Source organism: Schistocerca americana, chromosome 3 (assembly GCF_021461395.2).
Source record: "Schistocerca americana isolate TAMUIC-IGC-003095 chromosome 3, iqSchAmer2.1, whole genome shotgun sequence".
NCBI lineage: Eukaryota > Metazoa > Arthropoda > Insecta > Orthoptera > Acrididae > Schistocerca > Schistocerca americana.
In genome coordinates, this window is record NC_060121.1 from 364838596 (window position 1) to 364861971 (window position 23376).

Below are 23376 nucleotides of genomic sequence, written 5' to 3' on the forward strand. Positions count from 1 at the left end.
AATAATACATAGACAACACAAAAAATTAAAAAAGCTTTAGTTCTCTGTACACTGTATAGATAAGAACACCCTTAACACAATGAGTGCCATGAGGCCACTCCTGGTGCTGCAGAGCCACCTACTGTGACCACTGATGCTCACAATGCAGCTGACATGTTAAATGAAATGGAAAAACTTTTACTATTACCACAAGAAAATGGAAAGTAATTTCCATACATACCACCAGGCTAGTGAAAAGTCATATATCCTGGACTTGGTTGTTTTACCATTGTGCACCCTGTTGCACTTAATGAAAGACATTGACTACATCATAAACTAAACCAAGGATAAGGTATTTATAATATTTTGTAGAAATAATTGGTCATTCATTCTATGTTGTAGCTCTGCTGTGAATTTGAAATGGAGTTTCTGGATAATGGAGACAATCTGATGGAAACAAAAAATGTGTTCTTAAACATAAGTCCTCAACTACTTAGTTTCCATGCAACATGATGCCAAGCTTCTTTATTAAAAAAGGTATTACCATTCTCCATAACATTATCTGTGGTATGCAGCATCCCTTCAGCACTGTGGTTATGAGCAGCCATCATTGGTCCGTTCTTGTAGGATCTTTTTCTGGCTGCAGCGATGTCGGAAATTTGATGTTTTAGCGATCGAACAACTGCCCCAGACACTTGTCTTATTTAGGCATTGCTGACTGCAGTGCCATATTCTGCCTGTCTACATATCTCTGTATTTGAATATGCATGCCTGTACCAGTTTCTTTGGAGCTTCAGTGCAATAAGGGTTCAGTATATAACTAGGTTTTCTTTGTGGTTCCTTGCTGGAAGAAATGGATTAGCAGTACAGAGGGTGATTTATTTTATACATGATGGAACTCTAAACCATGTCATTACAGTGCGGGGCTACTTCAACAACGTCTTCTTCAATTGGCCAGTCACACACAGTGATGCAAAACATGGACCATACAGCCATTGTATCTCAACCCCCCAATCTTCTACCTACCTGTGTGTATGCAGGAGGGAGGGGGATTATATGAAAGGTGTCCTATAAAGAGCCTGTATAGGTATGCCTGCATTGGAGCAATACATTCATGCTGCTTGCAGTGCTATTCAAATACAGGTTGGTGCACTTAAGTAAGCGCAGCAGTCAATGTTGCTGAGAGTATGCCAATACCGCAAGGCCCATGAAGCTATTTAAAACCACTGCACTAGGCCTCTAACAGAATTTTGTCTATTGGAATGTACTGCGCAGACTGGTGCACAGCATGAGTAAAATGGCTGCTAGTATGGAAACCATGCTTTTTTTCTAGATACACTTTCATCAGACCTTCATTTTCCTCTCATGAGTCATCTTCCTGATATTTTCCAATTAGTTAAAATCACTCTGTACAGTAAACTTCAGAGGAACACCCTACAGTGAATCTTCACCTTTTCTCATAATATATTTTAGTACCCTGTCCTAGGCATTGTTTATAACATACTCAATGTCTCTGTCTCTGATTATGTGCATCATAAAACGTAATGCAAAAAACTAAAATATTAAAGTATCATCACTTGTATTGCTGAAATGTTGGGAAATAGAAGATCATGTTAATGCCATGGAAATATCTCTAAGTTTAGAGTGAGAGAAAATCAAATATCATGTACACTCTGGTCTGCCAAAGTCATTGAAAACTAATAATGAGCCCGAACTAATCACATCACATACAGTGAAGGCTATAGCTAAATAAGCTTATCGTTGGTTCACAGTAAACAACTTAACTTTTAATCTAGCAAAAGTATATAAATCAATGCTAATTATGGTAATTTCAATAGCCTAGATATACACTGCATGACAAAAAATGTGCAGCACCCAAGATGGCAAGGTTGCATGCCAATGTAAAGTTTACATGTACACACCACTGATAGGTATGTATACGATTAGTGTTACAATTCTTTATTATAGGTAAAATGGCCACCAGGGTCCATATGTGTTGTTCATGACTGGTGTTGTTAACTGGCATGGTAAGGTATACAAGAGGTGCTTTACAGTGTCAGATGTTAAGTGATCACTGTGAAGGACACCAAGATGTGACAGAATTATCAGCACTTGATAAGAGTTTGAAAGGTGCCTCATTGTGGGTCTCCATTTGAACAGCTGGTCAAATTGTGCAGTATCCAGAACTGTAGGGCATTGAGATGTGACAGTGGGCCACTGTTGGACTGTATGGGAATATGAGGGCAAGCATACTGTTCAACAAGGTTCTGGCTGATCACATCTGTCTACTGCAAGGGGTTCACTTTATTTTGCACCAAGCACATCTGCACCTGTCGCCTGAGAACAAGTACTGGACTAATTGCACTACACTGTGTCACTCTGCACTGTTGGTTGGAGACAAGCAACAGTCAAACTACGGAATTACTGTCCCCATGCCTAGGCTGCCATTAATACCATAACACAAACAGCTGCATCTGGAGTGTTGCCAAGACTGAAAGCATGGACTGGTTATGAATGATGTCACATTGTGTTCAGTGAGGAATTGCAGTTTTGCATTCCCTGGATGAACATTGTTGGTGAGTATGGTTGGGCAATCAGTGGAGAAGTCTCATTCTTCCAATATTTTGGAGAATCACAGCAGTGTTATTCCTGGCATCATGATGTTAGGAGCCTTTGGGTATGAATTCAGGTCATAGATGGAATTAATTAAGGGAACTCTGACAGCCCAATGGTACATTACAGGTATCGTGGTGCCATGTTTCAGCAGGATGCTGCTTTTTCACACTTGGCATGTGTCTCTATGAACTGTGATAGGTAACTAGTTTTGAACCTTACAGGTTCATTTTCAAGCCTGGCCTACTGAGGCTGCACTGACAATCAAAATCTATTAGTTCGATTTTGACTTGGTAACAGGCATGTGTGGACTGTGGCATTCATTCTGCAAACATTTATGGAACATGTGTTGCCACTCAATATTTATTATTAAGATCAGGTAGTGTCAGTGCAGCATCAGTAGTTCTGGCTTGAAAATGAGCCTGAAAGGTTTGAAACTAGTAACCTAATAAATATTGCAACTATTGACAGAACCATTAATAAATAATTTAAGACAATAATAATTTGAATAAAATATTTCAATTCATATGAATTTGGCTGAGTGGTCCTTGGTCATTGTAAAGCCATGTGGTTGCTGAACTCACCTTCGTAAAACCATGATATCAGCTGTGATATCACTGGTACCCAGGCCATCACTGTATAATGTAATGTTCTCATCCTACATCTGCCAGGCTCATGCAACCTCATGATGGCCATGTTCCATGCTCTATTCAGATGCAAACTGCTGTTGTTAGATATTTTGATCTCTATAATGATTTTTTATACTGTCCCAGAAAATGTTAGCCCTCAGGATGAGAGAGGTGCACTTAGAAGGAATTTCATGTCCATTCTCCAGTGCATGTTCACCTACCATTGATTTCTGTGGATAGCATAATCACATGCACCTCTTTTGTTCAATCCGCCATTGTTCTGTCATTCAGCTGGTCTCTCCAATATATATTGACTGCTCTCACACATTATTTCATAAAAAAGGTGAGAATTCTGCAGCCTACATTATCATTCACAGACTTCATGAGTCAGTTTATTTTAGCTGGAGGCCTGAAGAATGACTTGATGTTATGCCTCCGCAGGAGCTAGCTAATCTTCCTATTACTGAGCTGCAAAATTTCAAAAACACAAGCTTTTTACTGTACTTCTTTGCAGTGTTCTGCTTATGAGCACTTCCTGAAACTGCATGTGATAATTATTTGTGGTTGTAGTGGCTCACATGAAAATCATTTTGTAAATGGTTTATTTTCTTGTGGAATCCAACAGCTTCCCCATGAAGCACCAGAGACCCTAGAATGAAGTGCTTTTGTGCTGGATGGCAACAGCAGCTCAAAGTGTGCACATACCTGTCCATATGACTGAGTTTTCTGTGTACACTGTGGCTGAGGTACTCACTGGGATTATGGCAGATGAGGGTATTATGGAAAAGCAGAGCTATCATTTTTCTCAACTTCAATCATGGACTTAATGTGGTCATGGATACTAATGAGATGTTCCAAGAACTCTCCCAGTTTTTCACACCTGAATGCTCAGACAATGAATGTTGTTGTTGTTGTTGTGGTCTTCAGTCCTGAGACTGGTTTGATGCAGCTCTCCATGCTACTCTATCCTGTGCAAGCTTCTTCATCTCCCAGTACCTACTGCAACCTACATCCTTCTGAATCTGCTTAGTGTATTTATCTCTTGGTCTCCCTCTACGATTTTTACCCTCCACGCTGCCCTCCAATACTAAATTGGTGATCCCTTGATGCCTCAGAACATGTCCTACCAACCGATCCCTTCTTCTGGTCAAGTTGTGCCACAAACTTCTCTTCTCCCCAATCCTATTCAATACTTCCTCATTAGTTACGTGATCTACCCATCCAATCTTCAGCATTCTTCTGTAGCACCACATTTCGAAAGCTTCTATTCTCTTCTTGTCCAAACTATTTATTGTCCATGTTTCACTTCCATACATGGCTACACTCCATACGAATACTTTCAGAAATGACTTCCTGACACTTAAATCAATACTGGATGTTAACAAATTTCTCTTCTTCAGAAACGCTTTCCTTGCCATTGCCAGCCTACATTTTATATCCTCTCTACTTCGACCATCATCAGTTATTTTGCTCCCCAAATAGCAAAACTCCTTTACTACTTTAAGTGCCTCATTTCCTAATCTAATTCCCTCAGCATCACCCGACTTAATTAGACTACATTCCATTATCCTTGTTTTGCTTTTGTTGATGTTCATCTTATATCCTCCTTTCAAGACACTGTCCATTCCATTCAACTGCTCTTCCAAGTCCTTTGCTGTCTCTGACAGAATTACAATGTCATCGGCGAACCTCAAAGTTTTTATTTCTTCTCCATGAATTTTAATACCTACTCCGAATTTTTCTTTTGTTTCCTTTACTGCTTGCTCAATATACAGATTGAACAACATCGGGGAGAGGCTACAACCCTGTCTTACTCCCTTCCCAACCACTGCTTCCCTTTCATGTCCCTCGACTCTTATAACTGCCATCTGGTTTCTGTACAAATTGTAAATAGCCTTTAGCTCCCTGTATTTTACCCCTGCCACCTTTAGAATTTGAAAGAGAGTATTCCAGTCAACATTGTCAAAAGATTTCTCTAAGTCTACAAATGCTAGAAACGTAGGTTTGCCTTTCCTTAATCTTTCTTCTAAGATAAGTCGTAAGGTCAGTATTGCCTCACGTGTTCCAGTGTTTCTACGGAATCCAAACTGATCTTCCCCGTGGTTGGCTTCTACTAGTTTTTCCATTCGTCTGTAAAGAATTCGTGTTAGTATTTTGCAGCTGTGACTTATTAAGCTGATAGTTCGGTAATTTTCACATCTGTCAACACCTCCTTTCTTTGGGATTGGAATTATTATATTCTTCTTGAAGTCTGAGGGTATTTCGCCTGTTTCATACATCTTGCTCACCAGATGGTAGAGTTTTGTCAGGACTGGCTCTCCCACGGCCGTCAGTAGTTCCAATGGAATATTGTCTACTCCGGGGGCCTTGTTTCGACTCAGGTCTTTCAGTGCTCTGTCAAACTCTTCACGCAGTATCGTATCTCCCATTTCATCTTCATCTACATCCTCTTCCATTTCCATAATATTGTCCTCAAGTACATCGCCCTTGTATAGACCCTCTATATACTCCTTCCACCTTTCTGCTTTCCCTTCTTTGCTTAGAACTGGGTTTCCATCTGAGCTCTTGATATTCATACAAGTCGTTCTCTTATCTCCAAAGGTCTCTTTAATTTTCCTGTAGGCGGTATCTATCTTACCCCTAGTGAGATAGGCCTCTACATCCTTACATTTGTCCTCTAGCCATCCCTGCTTAGCCATTTTGCACTTCCTGTCGATCTCATTTTTGAGACGTTTGTATTCCTTTTTGCCTGTTTCACTTACTGCATTTTTATATTTTCTCCTTTCATCAATTAAATTCAATATTTCTTCTGTTACCCAAGGATTTCTACTAGCCCTCATCTTTTTACCTACTTGATCCTCTGCTGCCTTCACTACTTCATCCCTCAAAGCTACCCATTCTTCTTCTACTGTATTTATTTCCTCCATTCCTGTCAATTGCTCCCTTATGCTCTCCCTGAATCTCTGTACAACCTCTGGTTCTTTTAGTTTATCCAGGTCCCATCTTCTTAAATTCCCACCTTTTTGCAGTTTCTTCAGTTTTAATCTACAGGTCATAACCAATAGATTGTGGTCAGAGTCCACATCTGCCCCTGGAAATGTCTTACAATTTAAAACCTGGTTCCTAAATCTCTGTCTTACCATTATATAATCTATCTGATACCTTTTAGTATCTCCAGGGTTCTTCCATGTATACAACCTTCTTTCATGATTCTTAAACCAAGTGTTAGTTATGATTATGTTGTGCTCTGTGCAAAATTCTACCAGGCGGCTTCCTCTTTCATTTCTGTCCCCCAATCCATATTCACCTACTATGTTTCCTTCTCTCCCTTTTCCTACACTCGAATTCCAGTCACCCATGACTATTAAATTTTCGTCTCCCTTCACAATCTGAATAATTTCTTTTATTTCATCATACATTTCTTCAATTTCTTCGTCATCTGCAGAGCTAGTTGGCATATAAACTTGTACTACTGTAGTACGTGTGGGCTTCGTATCTATCTTGGCCACAATAATGCGTTCACTATGCTATTTATAGTAGCTTACCCGCATTCCTATTTTCCTATTCATTATTAAACCTACTCCTGCATTCCCCCTATTTGATTTTGTGTTTATTACCCTGTAGTCACCTGACCAGAAGTCTTGTTCCTCCTGCCACCAAACTTCACTAATTCCCACTATATCTAACTTCAACCTATCCATTTCCCTTTTTAAATTTTCTAACCTACCTGCCCGATTAAGGGATCTGACATTCCACGCTCCGATCCGTAGAACGCCAGTTTTCTTTCTCCTGATAACGACATCCTCTTGAGTAGTCCCCGCCCGGAGATCCGAATGGGGGACTATTTTACCTCCGGAATATTTTACCCAAGAGGACGCCATCATCATGTAATCATACAGTAAAGCTGCATGCCCTCGGGAAAAATTACGGCTGTAGTTTCCCCTTGCTTTCAGCCGTTCGCAGTACCAGCACAGCAAGGCCGTTTTGGTTATTGTTTCAAGGCCAGATCAGTCAATCATCCAGACTGTTGCCCTTGCAACTACTGAAAAGGCTGCTGCCCCTCTTCAGGAACCACACGTTTGTCTGGCCTCTCAACAGATACCCCTCCGTTGTGGTTGCACCTACGGTACGGCTATCTGTATCGCTGAGGCACGCAAGCCTCCCCACCAACGGCAAGGTCCATGGTTCATGGGGGGAGACAATGAATATATCAGTAAAAACAACCACTTTTGTGGTAGCCATGTCTAAAACGATATCCTTGAAGTTCTGCATGGACAGTTTAGCTACAGTTGAAGTGAACGGGCATCCCATCACACCACTATCCACCTGATCATGCCGTCAAGGAATTGAGAGAGCAGATCTATCTCTGGCAGGAGTGCAGGTGGATAATAACATCACATCAAATCTGATCATAAAATAACTTTCTCCAAAATGCAGATGTTTAACTCAGCTTACACGGCACCAATATTCTTTATGTGATGCATGCTGTGTCTCATATGCAAAGTAAGAAGACTGGCAGGGATTCTATATTCATATCTACAGGCACACTACGCAAGACACCGTGTGATCCATGGCAGAGGGTACTCTTTACTACTAGTAGTCATTTCCTTTCCTGTTGCACTTGCAAATAGAGCATGGGAAAAATTACTGTCTATCTGCCTCCATAAGAGCCCTAATTTATATTTCTTATTTTCATGATCCTTATGCAAAATGTATATTGGTGGCATAAGAATCATTCTGTAGTCACCTTCAAATGTCGGTTATCTACATTTTCTCAAAAAGAACATCATTTTACCTACAGGATTCCCATTTCAGTTCACAAAGCCTCTCTGTAAGACTCAATAGCTGACTAAATTTACTGGTAACAAGTCAGACAACATGCTTCTGAAATTCATCATTGTCTTCATTTAATGCCAAACATTCAAGCAATATTCACTAGTCACTTACTCCAGTGCTCTATATATGATCTACTTTACAGAAGAACCACTATTTCCTAAAATTTGCACAATAAACCAAAGTTGCCCATTGGCCCTCCGTACTACCATCCTTATGTGCTCGTTTCATTTCATATTGCACACTACATATCTGCTCATTTACATCAGCTTATATTTTTCTACATTTAGAGCCAATTGCCATTCATTTCACCAACTAGAAAGTCTGTCTAAGTAACCTTGTATCCTCCTACAGTCACTCACTGATAACAACTTCCCATAAACCACAGCATAGTCAGCAAACATCTGCAGATTGCTGTTCACCCAGTACTTCAGATCAGTTATGCATATATAGTGAACAAGAAGGGTCCTATCACACTTCCCTGGGGCACTCCTGATGATGCCCCTGTCTCTGTCAAACATTCGCCATTGAGAATAACGAACTGTGTTTTAATATTTAAGAAGTCTTTTGAGCCAGTCACATCTCTGGGAACCTAATCTGTATGCTTGTATCTTCATTAACAAGTCTGCAGTGGGCCACCATGTCAAATGATTTCCAGAAATCTAGTAATACAGAATGTGCTAGTTACCCTTCATCCATGGTTTACAGATTATAACGTAAGAAAAGAGTCAGCTGAGTTTTTCACAAGCAAAGCTTTCTAAATCCATGCTGATTTGTGGACAGCATCTTTTCTATATCAAGGAAATTTATTATATTTGAATTGAGAATATGTTCAACAATTCTGTAGCAAACCGATACTAAGTATATTGGTCTGTAACTTTATAGGTCTGTTCTTTTACCACACTTTTACCACACTTTTTCCAGTCATTTGACATTTGCACTAGATAATTGATTCACAACAAATGCAAGCTGAGTAAGGGGCCAATTTCATAGAGTACTCTCGGTAAAACCAAATTGGGGTTCCATCTGGACCTAGTGACTTACATGTTGTCAGGTCCTTCAGTTGCTTCTTTACACCTGTAATGCCTATTACTATATCTTCCATGTGGGAGTCTTGCAACTGTCAAATGACAGTATGCCTGTACAATCCTCCTGCATGAATGATTTCTTCAATGCAAAATTTAAAACTTCATCTTTCCTGTTGCCTTCTTCTGTTGCCACACGAGACTGGTCAATGAGTGACTGGATAGAAACCTTCAGCCCTCTTAGTGATTGTACATGGACCAGAATTTCCTCAGATTCTCAGCAAGATCATTGCATAGTATACCACTGTATGCTCTGCACATGGATTTTTTTTACAGATACATGAATTTCTGCTAACTTTTGCCTGTCATGATCTGTGCAATTTTTTTTTTTTTTTTTCTTAACGGAGAGTGCAATAGTCTCGGTTTCCTCAGCATTTTCCGAATTTTGTTGAAAAGCCACAGTGGGTCTTTCCGATTCTTAATCCACTTACTTGGCAGACATTTCTCTGGAGCACAATTTCCATCCATTTAAACTTAGTTCACAGTTCCTCCACATCAATCATACTGGAACTAGAGAACATTCTTTCAGTGGCTGAGTAGGATGCTATCAACTGCTTATCTGCTCTTTGCTGCAAAAATACTCTCAGAACCTTGTTGATGGACTTATTAATTTTAGAACCATCATCACTATGAAGACATCATGATAACTAATCACTGTCTCTATACTGACACTATCAAAATGGTCAGGCCTGTTTGTAGCTACAAGATCTGAAATATTTCCATTGGGAGGGGACTGTCGAACTAGCTGCTCAAGACAATTTTCAGTAAATGTATTCATAGTACTTCACAAAGCTGCCCTCCCATACCATATACAGTGAATCCCTAGATGTCCTAGTCCATACTCAGTAGGATGAAGTTGCCTCCAACTATTATTGCATAATCTGGTTTATTTCCATGCTGCTGAGCATCAACTTTATTTGAATGATTCTAAAATGGTCAGGAAATATTCCTTCAGTCACTGAATGATTGCAAAATAGCTCTAGAGTGTTCCTATCAAGTCAATGCAAGATTTAATAGTGTTCTACAAATACCTCCTATAACCCTTTACTGATCAGAAGAGTATTTTTTCATACAATATCAGCACATTCTGTGTGAAACTCTTTTCCAAAACTGTGTTCTCACTTTGCTACTTCTCCATGCATAAGTATTGTTGTATAAGTATTGTCACAGGTTATTAAAAAGCAAGATAGCTGAAAACTTATGAAGCAAAATTTAATAGGTACAGTTGAATGCTCAGTATTATGGTAAATAATTGTTTACCTTGACATTTCTCACTGCATGTTTGATGGTCCGTTGCAGGTCCTTTTTCTGCACATACCTCGGAACATTCCCGACAGTGGGGAGAATGGTTAGCAGCACAAAATTCAAACAAACTGCACTTAATCTCACCACATGGTTTAACTCCAACACCATACTGAGGAAGTGCATCACTTACTTCAATGTGTGTAATACACACATGCAGAAAAAAGCAGGCAGGCCACAGAATTGCTTTCTGGAGCATGATTTCTGTAAAAAAGGAAAGAAAATAGAAATTAGGTTTAATAAATTGCCTACATTATTTGGGGTTACCACTGGATTAAGAATGGTGCAATAAACTATGTACATGATAACACTAAAATCTTAATGTACTGTGGATAAAAATTATAATGATAACAGTTGAATGTAGCTTTCAATGGTTTCCAGGTTGCAGGTTATATGTAAGAACAACAGTAACTGAATAATAAAAACATTGATTATACCATTGCCTATGGCTGAGTTGCTGTTTTAAATTAATAATTATATTTCATAAACTGTTACAAGAATGCTGTTAGCTCAATTGAGAAATCTATGAACATGTATGAATAAACATAAGATGATTATGACGATATGATGTACAGTGTGACCCATGTAACTTAATGATCCCAAATATCTTTTGTCCAGAAACAAACATAAAAAATGTATCAAGTAAATGTTTTGTTATTGGGAGATATTAATGAACATGATTGTCTTTCCTGTAACTTTGTTCATTATGAAAATATGAACGGCAGTACATCTTTTTTAAATGACACTCTATATTTTTTATTCAGTAATATATTTCTTCTCCTCAACATCTGTTGAATAATGTATCACACTATAACATGTAAACATCACATTACAAAAAAATGTAAAACAAAATTGACTTTGACTCTCCTGTACTAGCAGATGTGCAAGTAACCCATGCACCAGTCCTTCAGTCAACTGTCTTCTGTTGAAGGGTGGTGTGAGTACAACATACACTAATGAAAGGAAGGTGAAAATGTAACTCATCTGTGGAAAACAGTAACTACAATAAAGTTTTCATAATTGTGTTTCTATTTGTTTATTGTCAATTGTCTGACAATGGAGAGTATTTGTTAGCAGGACAGTAAGAGCAACAATGTTTTCTTAATCATATTTCCATTTGTTTACTGTGAACTCCAGTAAGTGAATGAGTTCATGACTTCTGGTACCAGCACTGTGTACTAAATGGGACATCCTTATAGTGGAGATGTTGATTTGCAGATAGTCACAACAAAGAGATTGCCACACAAGTAAGCTTTTGGTCAAAAGGCCTTCTTCTGAAGTGGACAACATACACACACACACACACACACACACACACACACACACACACACACACACACACAGAGAGAGAGAGAGAGAGAGAGAGAGAGAGAGGGGGGGGGGAGGGAAGGGGGGGCATATACACAAACAAAACTCACACACACAAAAGACCACTGTCTCTGGCCACTGAGACCTTACTGCAAGCAAGTGTGCAGTTTGAGAGAGGCAGTTTGTATGGTGGAAGTAAGGAGGAGGCCAGGGTGGGGAGGGGGAAGTATTGTAGGGTATGGATGGCAGACAGTAAAGTACTGCCTGTGGGAGCATGGGGGTTGTGGTGAGGATAGAGTAGGGCAGCTAGATGCACCTGGGAGGTTATACAGATGCTGGATGGGGGGGGGGGGGGGGGGGAGGAAGAGAAATAAAAATACTGTGGGTTGATTGGTGGAATAGAAGGCTGTGTAGTGCTGGAGTGGTAACAGGAAAGGGGATGGATGGGTGTCTAATGAAGGTTGAGGTCAGGGGGGGTATGGGAATTCCTGCCTGTGCAGTTCAGGAAGGATCCAGATGGCACAGGCTGTGAAGCAGTCATTGAAGCTCAGAACACCATGTTGGGCAGTGTGCTCGGCAACTGGGTGCTCCAGCAGTTTTTTGAGCACCATTTGTCAGTGGCCATTCATGCAGACAGACAGCTTGTTGGTTGTCATGTCCACATAGAACACAGCACAGTGGCTGCAGCTTAGGTTGTAGATTACATGACTACTTTCACATGTTACAAAAGGGCAGTGTCATTTGTACTTAGGTTATTCACGTGCTCATGGCCACATGATAGGAATTAACAGACTTCAAATGTGGAATGGTAGTTGGAGCTATATGCATGGGACATTCCATTTTGGAAATCCCATTTTGGAAATCATTTCAGAATTCAGTATTCAGAGATACATAGTGTCAAGAACGTGCTGAGAATACCAGATTTCAGGCATTACCCCTCACTATGGATGACACAGTGGCCAACCGTCTTCACTTAATGACCAAGAGCAGTGACGTTTTGTAGACCATACCAGTGGGCCCCTAGATGACTGGAAAACTGTGGCCTGGTCATATGAGTCCTGAGTTTAGTTGATAAGAGCTAATCATAGGGTGCGAGTGTGGCACAGACTCCATGAAGCCATAGTCACAGGTTGTCAGCAAAACATTGTGCTAGCTGGTGGTGGCTCGATAATGGTGTGGGCTGTGTTTACATGAAATGGACTGGGTCATTGACTGAAAATTGGTATGTTCAGCTCCTTGGAGACCATTTGCAGCCATTCATGGATTTCATGATACCAGACAATGATGGGATTTTTATGGATGACAGTGCACCATGTCACAGACCAACAACTGTTCACAGTTGGTTTGAAGAACATTCTGGACAGTTTGAGCAAATTATTATCTGGTGACCCAGATCATGCAACATGAATCAATCACATTTATGGGACATAATCAAGAGATCAGTTTGCGAAAAAAAAAAAAAAAAAAAAAAAAAAAAAAAAAAAAAAAAAAAAGAAGAAGAAGAAGAAGAAGAAGAAGAAGAAGAAGAAGAAGACTGCACCAGCAACACTTTCACAATTTTTTTTTTTTTGTTATCAGTCTACTGACTGGTTTGATGCGGCCCGCCGCGAATTCCTTTCCTGTGCTAACCTCTTCATCTCAGAGTAGCACTTGCAACCTACATCCTCAATTATTTGCTTGACGTATTCCAATCTCTGTCTTCCTCTACAGTTTTTGCCCTCTACAGCTCCCTCTAGTACCATGGAAGTCATTCCCTCATGTCTTAGCAGATGTCCTATCATCCTGTCCCTTCTCCTTATCAGTGTTTTCCACATATTCCTTTCCCCTCCGATTCTGCGTAGAACCTCCTCATTCCTTACCTTATCAGTCCACCTAATTTTCAACATTTGTCTATAGCACCACATCTCAAATGCTTCGATTCTCTTCTGTTCCGGTTTTGCCACAGTCCATGTTTCACTACCATACAATGCTGTACTCCAGACGTACATCCTCAGAAATTTCTTCCTCAAATTAATGCCGGTATTTGATATTAGTAGACTTCTCTTGGCCAGAAATGCCTTTTTTGCCATAGCGAGTCTGCTTTTGATGTCCTCCTTGCTTCGTCCATCATTTGTTATTTTACTGTCTAGGTAGCAGAATTCCTTAACTTCATTGACTTCGTGACCATCAATTCTGATGTTAAGTTTCTCGCTGTTCTCATTTCTACTACTTCTCATTACCTTCATCTTTCTCTGATTTACTCTCAAACCATACTGTATACCCATTAGACTGTTCATTCCGTTCAGCAGGTCATTTAGTTCTTCTTCACTTTCACTCAGGATAGCAATGTCATCAGCGAATCGTATCATTGATATCCTTTCACCTTGTATTTTAATTCCACTCCTGAACCTTTCTTTTATTTCCATCATTGCTTCCTCGATGTACAGATTGAAGAGTAGGGGCAAAAGGCTGCAGCCTTGTCTTACACCCTTCTTAATACGAGCACTTCGTTCTTGATCGTCCACTCTTATTATTCCCTCTTGGTTGTTGTACATATTGTATATGACCCGTCTCTCCCTATAGCTTACACCTACTTTTTTTAGAATCTTGAACAACTTGCACCATTTTATATTGTCAAACGCTTTTTCCAGGTCAACAAATCCTATGAAAGTGTCTTGATTTTTCTTTAGCCTTGCTTCCATTATTAGCCGTAACGTCAGAATTGCCTCTCTCATCCCTTTACTTTTCCTAAAGCCAAACTGATCGTCACCTAGCGCATTCTCAATTTTCTTTTCCATTCTTCTGTATATTATTCTTGTAAGCAGCTTCGATGCATGAGCTGTTAAGCTGATTGTGCGATAATTCTCGCACTTGTCAGCTCTTGCCGTCTTCGGAATTGTGTGGATGATGCTTTTCCGAAAGTCAGATGGTATGTCGCCAGACTGATATATTCTACACACCAACGTGAATAGTCGTTTTGTTGCCACTTCCCCCAATGATTTTAGAAATTCTGATGGAATGTTATCTGTCCCTTCTGCCTTATTTGACCGTAAGTCCTCCAAAGCTCTTTTAAATTCCGATTCTAATACTGGATCCCCTATCTCTTCTAAATCGACTCCTGTTTCTTCTTCTATCATATCAGACAAATCTTCACCCTCATAGAGGCTTTCAATGTATTCTTTCCACCTATCTGCTCTCTCCTCTGCATTTAACAGTGGAATTCCCGTTGCACTCTTAATGTTACCATCGTTGCTTTTAATGTCACCAAAGGTTGTTTTGACTTTCCTGTATGCTGAGTCTGTCCTTCCAACAATCATATCTTTTTCGATGTCTTCACAATTTTCCTGCAGCCATTTCATCTTAGCTTCCCTGCACTTCCTATTTATTTCATTCCTCAGCGACTTGTATTTCTGTATTCCTGATTTTCCCGGAACATGCTTGTACTTCCTCCTTTCATCAATAAACTGAAGTATTTCTTCTGTTACCCATGGTTTCTTCGCAGCTACCTTCTTTGTACCTATGTTTTCCTTTCCAACTTCTGTGATGGCCCTTTTTGAGATGTCCATTCCTCTTCAACTGTACTGCCTACTGCGCTATTCCTTATTGCTGTATCTATAGCGTTAGAGAACTTCAAACGTATCTCATCATTCCTTAGTATTTCCGTATCCCACTTCTTTGCGTATTGATTCTTCCTGACTAATGTCTTGAACTTCAGCCTACTCTTCATCACTACTATATTGTGATCTGAGTCTATATCTGCTCCTGGGTACGCCTTACAATCCAGTATCTGATTTCGGAATCTCTGTCTGACCATGATGTAATTTAACTGAAATCTTCCCGTATCTCCCCGCCTTTTCCAAGTATACCTCCTCCTCTTGTGATTCTTGAACAGGGTATTCGCTATTACTAGCTGAAACTTGTTACAGAACTCAGTTAGTCTTTCTCCTCTTTCATTCCTCGTCCCAAGCCCATATTCTCCTTCCCCTACAACTGCATTCCAGTCGCCCATGACTATTAGATTTTTGTCCCCCTTTACATACTGTATTACCCTTTCAATATCCTCATATACTTTCTCTATCTGTTCATCTTCAGCTTGCGACGTCAGCATGTATACCTGAACTATCGTTGTCGGTGTTGGTCTGCTGTCGATTCTGATTAGAACAACCCGGTCACTGAACAGTTCACAGTAACACACCCTCTGCCCTACCTTCCTATTCATAATGAATCCTACACCTGTTATACCATTTTCTGCTGCTGTTGATATTACCCGATACTCATCTGACCAGAAATCCTTGCCTTCCTTCCACTTCACTTCACTGACCCCTACTATATCTAGATTGAGCCTTTGCATTTCCCTTTTCAGATTTTCTAGTTTCCCTACCACGTTCAAGCTTCTGACATTCCATGCCCCGACTCGTAGAACTTTATCCTTTCATTGATTATTCAATCTTTTTCTCATGGTAACCTCCCCCTTGGCAGTCCCCTCCCAGAGATCTGAATGGGGGACTATTCCGGAATCTTTTGCCAATGGAGAGATCATCATGACACTTCTTTAATTACAGGCCACATGTCCTGTGGATACACGTTACGTGTCTTTAATGCAGTGGTTTCCATTGCCTTCTGCATCCTCATGTCATTGATCATTGCTGATTGTTCTGCCTTTAGGGGCAATTTCCCACCCCTAGGACAAGAGAGTGCCCTGAACCTCTATCCGCTCCTCCGCCCTCTTTGACAAGGCCGTTGGCAGAATGAGGCTGACTTTTTATGCTGGAAGTCTTCGGCCACCAATGCTGCTTATTTATCGAAATTTAGGCAGTGGGGGGGATGGAACCCGGGACCAAAGACGTTTTGATTATGAATCAAAGACACTACCCCTAGACCACGGGTGACATAGTTTTCACAATTATGCATGTCTATAGAGGCAGCATGGCTCGGTATTTCTACAGGGGACTTCCAACTACTTGTTGAGTCCATGCCACAACAAGTTGTTGCATTTTGCAAGGGAGAAGGACATTCAACATGATGGTAGGAAGTATCCCATGACTTTTTTCACCACAGTGTAGTTGGTCATGGTGATCAGGAAGGAAGTCGTAGGCTTGGAATCCATCAGGCATTGGGAAAAGTAGTGTTTGCAGTGTTTGATATAGGTAAGGCCATGGACATTAGGGATGTTATCATAAAGGGAGGTGGTATCATTAGTGATTAGCAGGGCACTGTGTAGTAAAAAAACAGGAACTGTGCTGTGGGGCATTCAAGGAGGATACGGCTGGTGTCTTTTATGTAGGAGGATAGGTTGTAGGTAATAGGCTGAACGTGTTGGCTTGCAGTGAGGTCAAAGTAACTGACCACAATTGGGTGTCCTGAGTGGTTGGGTTTATTGACTTTAGGAGGCATGTAGAAAGTAGGGATGCGGTGTGTGGTAGATAGGAGAGAGACAGACTTGGGAGAGAGGTTCTGAGATGGGCCTAAGGATCTGAGGAGAGATTGGAGATCTTGTTGGATTTCTGGAATGGGGTGGCAGGATTTATAGCTGGACAAATCTGGCAGCTAGCTGGGTCCTTCTGCCAGGTAATCGGTGCAGTTCAAAACCCTGGTGTTGGAGCCTTTGTCAGCAGGTAGGATTATGAGGTCGAGATCAGTTTTTAGGTGGTGGATTGTGGTTCTTCCAGAGGATGTAAGGTTAGCTTACTTGTTGAGGTTTTGGGGAATGATGGTGGGGTAAGGTGTGAGATTAAGAAATTCTGAGAAGTCAACAGCGGTTCATATGGGGGCAGTGGGGAGGGGGGATCACAGTTGGATGAAGGAGTAACTGAGTCACACAGTGTTCATCATTGGTTTTGGATTGTGTCTGACTAGGAGGGTTGGTGGCAAAAAGATTGCTTCTCCCATCATGTGCAGTTGCTTCCAGTCTAGTCTTGGCAGCCAGAGACAGTGGTCATATGTGTGTGTGTTTTTTGTATACTTCATCAGTCTTTTTGTTGTGCCTGTCTGTGACCCAACATCTCCACTATATGGAGAGTAGCATTCCATCATTTTCTAATATTGTCATTATTCCATCCACACTTTTATATTGTTTGGTTTCAAATGGAATATCCTGTATACTCAGACTTCTATCAGAAAAAAGGACGTCAAAAACAGTGCTGTACTTTCTATAGATGTATAATTTCTTGACAGCATAAATGATAATTAGAAAATAATGTCTCCATCTCACAAACACAAAAGGTTTTACTTGTGTGAGAAAAAGAGGAAAAGGGAAAATAAAAAGTTATTATTTCTGCAAAACTGCTGTTTTTATATTTGAATAATAGATTTAATGAAACAAAGAAAGATAATATACACTGAAAGGATAAATTTCTGTGGCACATAGGCTTTACATTATTAAGGGGGATGCCCTGAAGTTTGAGAATACTTCTTTGAGATATAAGTAATTAGCTCTCTTCATTTGATTTTTTGTATTCCAACTATAATTTTCCATTAACATACAAATTCACTTAAAATGGAACATTACCTTACTTAATGTCCTGATGATACCAAACCTACCTTACTCTTCCTCATTTTTTTTTCCCCCAACCATATTATGATCCATAATTACTTCTTCTTTGTGTGCCAAATATACAAACGAATGTATAGAACTGACCTAGCACCATTGTATGCTAACTTGTTTGTAGATCACCTAGAGAATTCCCTTCTTCCCCACTTGACATCTAAACCCTTGTTTGGTTTAGATACATTCATGACATCTTTCTGATGTCGATTCATGACATGGATAGCCTTTGCTCCATTCTCCAGAACATCAACATCTACTCTGAAATATGCTTCATCTGCTTCTTCTAACTGAACAAGCTACCTTCCCAGATTTTGTGAATTTTACCTCTCAGGTGATTCCAAAAATACCTCTGCTCACATCAGCTGTACCAAATGGAAAATTCAATTAAGAAAACTGTTAAATTACAAGAAGACAGAGTGGCTGAACATTGCTTACTCTCAGGATCTGAAATTCTTAATACTACTGGCAGAAACACTAAAAGCAGAAAAACCAATTCCTAGCTTTCTTAACATGCATATCCTTTCCTTAGGAAGGAAAGAGGTGTTGGTTGAAGAATGTGTAAAAGGAGAGACAGATATTCAGAACTCACACTGGGAAGGCCATCTATGAAACACAGAAGAGGCAACGAACCATAGGACCATGTTCCATAGGGCCTGCCTTATTTTAGCCGTGGGGTTTCACAATCAACTCCTTGATTTTCTGAACTTAGAGTAATTTGAGAAGTTCCTTTTTAAATATTTAGGGTTCTTAGACAGGCAGCCTGGTAGCTGCAAAATGCTTGGCTAATTTATCAGTGATGGACATTCTCATAGGTTCAACCCTTGTACAACTAAATGCTCAGTGCTGTTCCCTAACAGAAACAAAGTTGTAACCAAAAATGGTTGGCTAATTAATGACCTTTTCTAGTTCCTCTTATGTTACAGAAAGCATTGTGCATACCCAGTGTAGTGACAGTACTGCTGATTGCAGCACTGTGCTCAGGTTTGGAGAAAACAGTTCCATCCCCCTACAGTTATATATAATGTAGTTCCCTTCAGTTCAGAACACCTTCCAAATATTTCCCAGAGCCCCATGGCTACCTCAACAAGCACAGCAGCCAGCAACATCATAATCATCAGAATTCTGTTGGCTGCATTCTCAAAAATTTTGGAAAGAAGTGAAATATGTCTTGAAATAAAGATGAATTTTGATTTTTACAGATGGAGTAACTATTGCACATTTAAGCCTATCAGGAAATCTGCATTAAATCACTGATAGACTACAAAGATACCTCATGATGATTTTAACAATATTTTGATAATGATGGGTTTCTATTCACCATAAAGATGACACGCTGAGTTGCAGACGGCCACAATGAAAAGACTACACATTCTGCCAGAGCCTTCTTCAGAAAGGAAACACACATACATTCACACAAGTTAGTGTACTTCACTCTCACATGCCAATCCTGTATCTGTGAGATGTGCTTGCTAGTGTGACTGTGTGAAGAATGCTTTGGCAGAAAGCTTCATGTGAACAGTTGTTTCATTATGCCTGTCTGCAATTCAATGTGTCATCTTTAAGGTGAGTAGCAATCTATCCTTTCATAATAAATATTCTTGATATTTCAACATGGAATTTTCCTTCAGAATGATTTTATCAAATCTACTCAGTGATAAATACTCTTCTGGTAACACCATCACCATAACCAGAAAAAATTACCACTTCTAAGGTGCTGAAAAACTTTTGTATTTTTTTAATAGCTGCAGTATTGAACCTGAAGCCCATCTGCAAAGAAAAATAATGTCTACTGTAATAAATCTAAAGTTTTTGTATTTGTATATTTATTAATTGATGAAATGGCTGTTTACACTCTGAAGAAGTAATCACTGAAGCTTATGAACAATTATTTGTTTTGTTATTTCTGTCATGTCTGTTACCTGAGGACTTAACAAGTACCACAATCATTTCTCTCCTTTCCTTTTGGTGAATCTCTGTGTTGTTGTAGCGGTTTTCAGGCTGAAGACTGGTTTGATGCAGCTCTCCATGATACTCTATCCTGTGCAAGCCTTTTCATCCCTTAATTAAATGCTGCAGCCCACATCCATATGAAACTTTTTACAAGTACTGTACTAGTCTCTTGGTCACCTGGTGCAAGTTTTTCACCTACACTGCACTTCAATACTAAACTGATGATTCCTTGATGCCTCAGAATGTGTCATATCCACCATTCCTTCTTTTAGTCAAGTTATGCGTCAACTTCCTTTTGTACCAAGTTCTAATCAATACCTTCTCATTAGTTACATAATCTACCCATCTAATTTTCAGCATTCTTCTGTAGTAAAACATTGAAGAAGCTTTTCTTTTCTTCTTGTTAGAACTACTTATCAGCAGCATATCACTCTTGTTTAAGGCTACATTCCAGACAAACACATTCAGCGAAGACTTGTGAACACTTATGTTTGTATCCAATGCTAAAAAATTTCTCTACTTCTGCCATCATAAGTTGCTTTACTGCCTAAATACCAAAACTCAACTACTACATTTAGTATCTCATTTCCTAATACACTTCTCTCAGCATTGCCTGATTTAATTTGATTACATTCCATTACCCTCATTTTACTCTTGTTGATTTTCAACTTGCACCCTAATTTCAAGATTGTCCATTCCATTCACTTGCACTTCCAAGTCTTTGCTGTCTCTGACAGAATTACAAAGTCCCTGTATAAGAACAAATTTCCCTTATATACTATGATGGTAAAAATTAAAGTCATATGACATTGTTGGCTGGGAGACCCAAAAGGCAGCTTCAGCCACCTAATCAGAAAGTTTTTTTCCTATCCTTCTTGCACAATTGCATGTTTCCTTCAAGAAGTATGAGAATTATAAGTTTAATTGTATCTGGTAACTGTAGGTGACTGTAATGTGTGTGTGTGTGTGTGTGTGTGTGTGTGTGTGTGTGTATGTGTGTGTGTGTGTGTGTTTAGTGTAGTGTCGGTAGTGTTGTCTTTGAGTTGGACGATGAGAGGAGAAAGAGGATGAAACCTGGTGCTGGCACATAGCCTTCTCATCTCAAATAGCACAAAGAGGGCTGCCAAGTTTAACACCCACATTTGACAGATGGATCATCATCAACAGTGTAACACGGCCTCACTTCATGAGACACTGGAAAGAGGTTTGGAATTTAATTCAGGAGATTGCACAAAGACTGGTGATCAGGGACTTTACATCACCAATTCTCATCCCTTTTGCTGTAAAGGCTATGGGGAAGCAGCCAACAGCATGTGGCATACCCAAGCAGTTACTTATCCAAGTACTGTCCATGCCTGATGTTGCTTAATTTCAGTGATGTCACAAGAACTGGTGTATTCCACGGGTCAAGGCTATTGGATACTGTCATGGTCATTTCATGAGATGTGTGTCGGAGGAAGTAACATGATGCTTCACATCAAATAATGTTGCTTTGATTCTATTGTGCATAATAGCAACAGACAATCAATACCATAGGGCCAAAATAAGAATTAAATTAGTAAAGATAAACTACTGCAGCAGTGATTACACTTAATAACACAAAATTAAGAAATTGAGAAGTGAAGGAAGGTATTACTCTTAGAGTTAGTTAAAGTTGTTTTGCTGTTTAGGTATCAAACATATTGTTAAACAATTTACTTTACTATCATGTGTCCTCTATGTCACTGACTTTGAAGATGTGCTGGTGACTAAGAACCCAAAATAACTTATCTGTTGAAATAAATTAAAATATGACCAAGACTTCAGATTTCATGTTGTTTGACTCTTCTTGGAAATAGTGCATCCAGAATTATAAAACAAATCCTTCTGTTGTGCTGCACAATGCCTCTCTTTTAGTTTCTTCCCATGGAACTGAAGAGCATCCCCATGATGCTCTTGCACTTACTACACAAATTGGTGTTAAAAAGCACTTTGCTTTCCATTGTATCCTCTCTACATCCTTTATTAATATTATGTGGTAAAGATCCTAGACTGATGGGCTGTACTCAAAACCCAGTCCAATGAGGTTTTTGTAAGGCATATCCTTTGTAGACTTCTTCCTGTGAATCTCAGTTTGGGATGTTTTTCCATGCCTGTTTTTTGTGTTTGTTCCACTTTGAACTCTTTTCAGCCAAATACTCTTAAAGGCAGGATGTTTCACATATGATACAAGCACATATTCCTAGTTCTTGCAGGATGTGTGCCAGTTAGGTCCCTTGGCAGACATCGCATGAGGGAAAGGCTATTCTGCCTAACTGAGCATAAACTAAGATGCAATGTGATTACATTAAGCTTAACTTTATTTGGTCAAAATGATGTCCTTCTGCAACAAGAGCAGCCCAGCATCTTTTGTAAAAAAAAAATGTCAAACACTTGCTGAATTTCAGTTGCCAAAATTCTTGAAACTACAAACCGAGTTCTGTCTTCTAGCTCCTTAAGTATATGTGGATTGTTTCATACACCTTACAATTTACCATTCCCCTAAAGATAAAAATCATGGGGATTTAGATTGGTGTGAGGGATGACAAAGTCAACTATGTTACCATCAAAAACACCTAACAATACTGTCACTGAAATAGTGACTGTGTCCTGCATGAAGTAACTGCATCTTTTCATTAACTGTAAGTCTCTGAATAAATATTACAATTCACTGAAAGGACCAAAGTCATGGAATACCTCCTAATATTGTTTTGGACCTGGCATGATGCAGCAACTTAATGTGGCATAGAATCAACTCATTGTTGGAAGCCCCCTAAAGAAATATTGAGCCATGCTACCTCTATAACCAGTAAGAGTGTTGCAGGTGCAGGATTCTGTTCATGAACTGATCCCTTGATTATGTCCCGTAAATGTTCAATTCATGTCAATTGATCAGGGTGGCCAAATCATTCACTTGAATTGTCCAGAATGTTCTTCAAACGAATTACAACAATTGTGGGCTAGTGACATGGCACATTGTCACCCATAAAAATGAATGGCTGTAAATGGTCTCCAGGTAGCCGAACATAACCATTTCCATATGAAGATTGTATCTGTTCTTTCAGAGATGTCTGAAAGAACAGATACCGTTGGTGATCTTGCAGCTCTCAAAGAATGAAATTACAATGAAATG

General features: G+C 39.7%; 1 protein-coding gene across 1 annotated transcript in view; it reads right to left on the reverse strand.

Moving 5' to 3' along the window:
* The window catches only part of LOC124606708, a 45780-nt gene that overhangs the window by 11237 nt on the left and 11167 nt on the right, over positions 1-23376 (reverse strand). Inside the window, exon 2 of the mRNA XM_047138738.1 lies at positions 10400-10645. Within this exon, the coding sequence (XP_046994694.1) occupies positions 10400-10640 (241 nt within the window). The 5' untranslated portion in view covers positions 10641-10645. The remainder of the gene's footprint in view (positions 1-10399; positions 10646-23376) is intronic.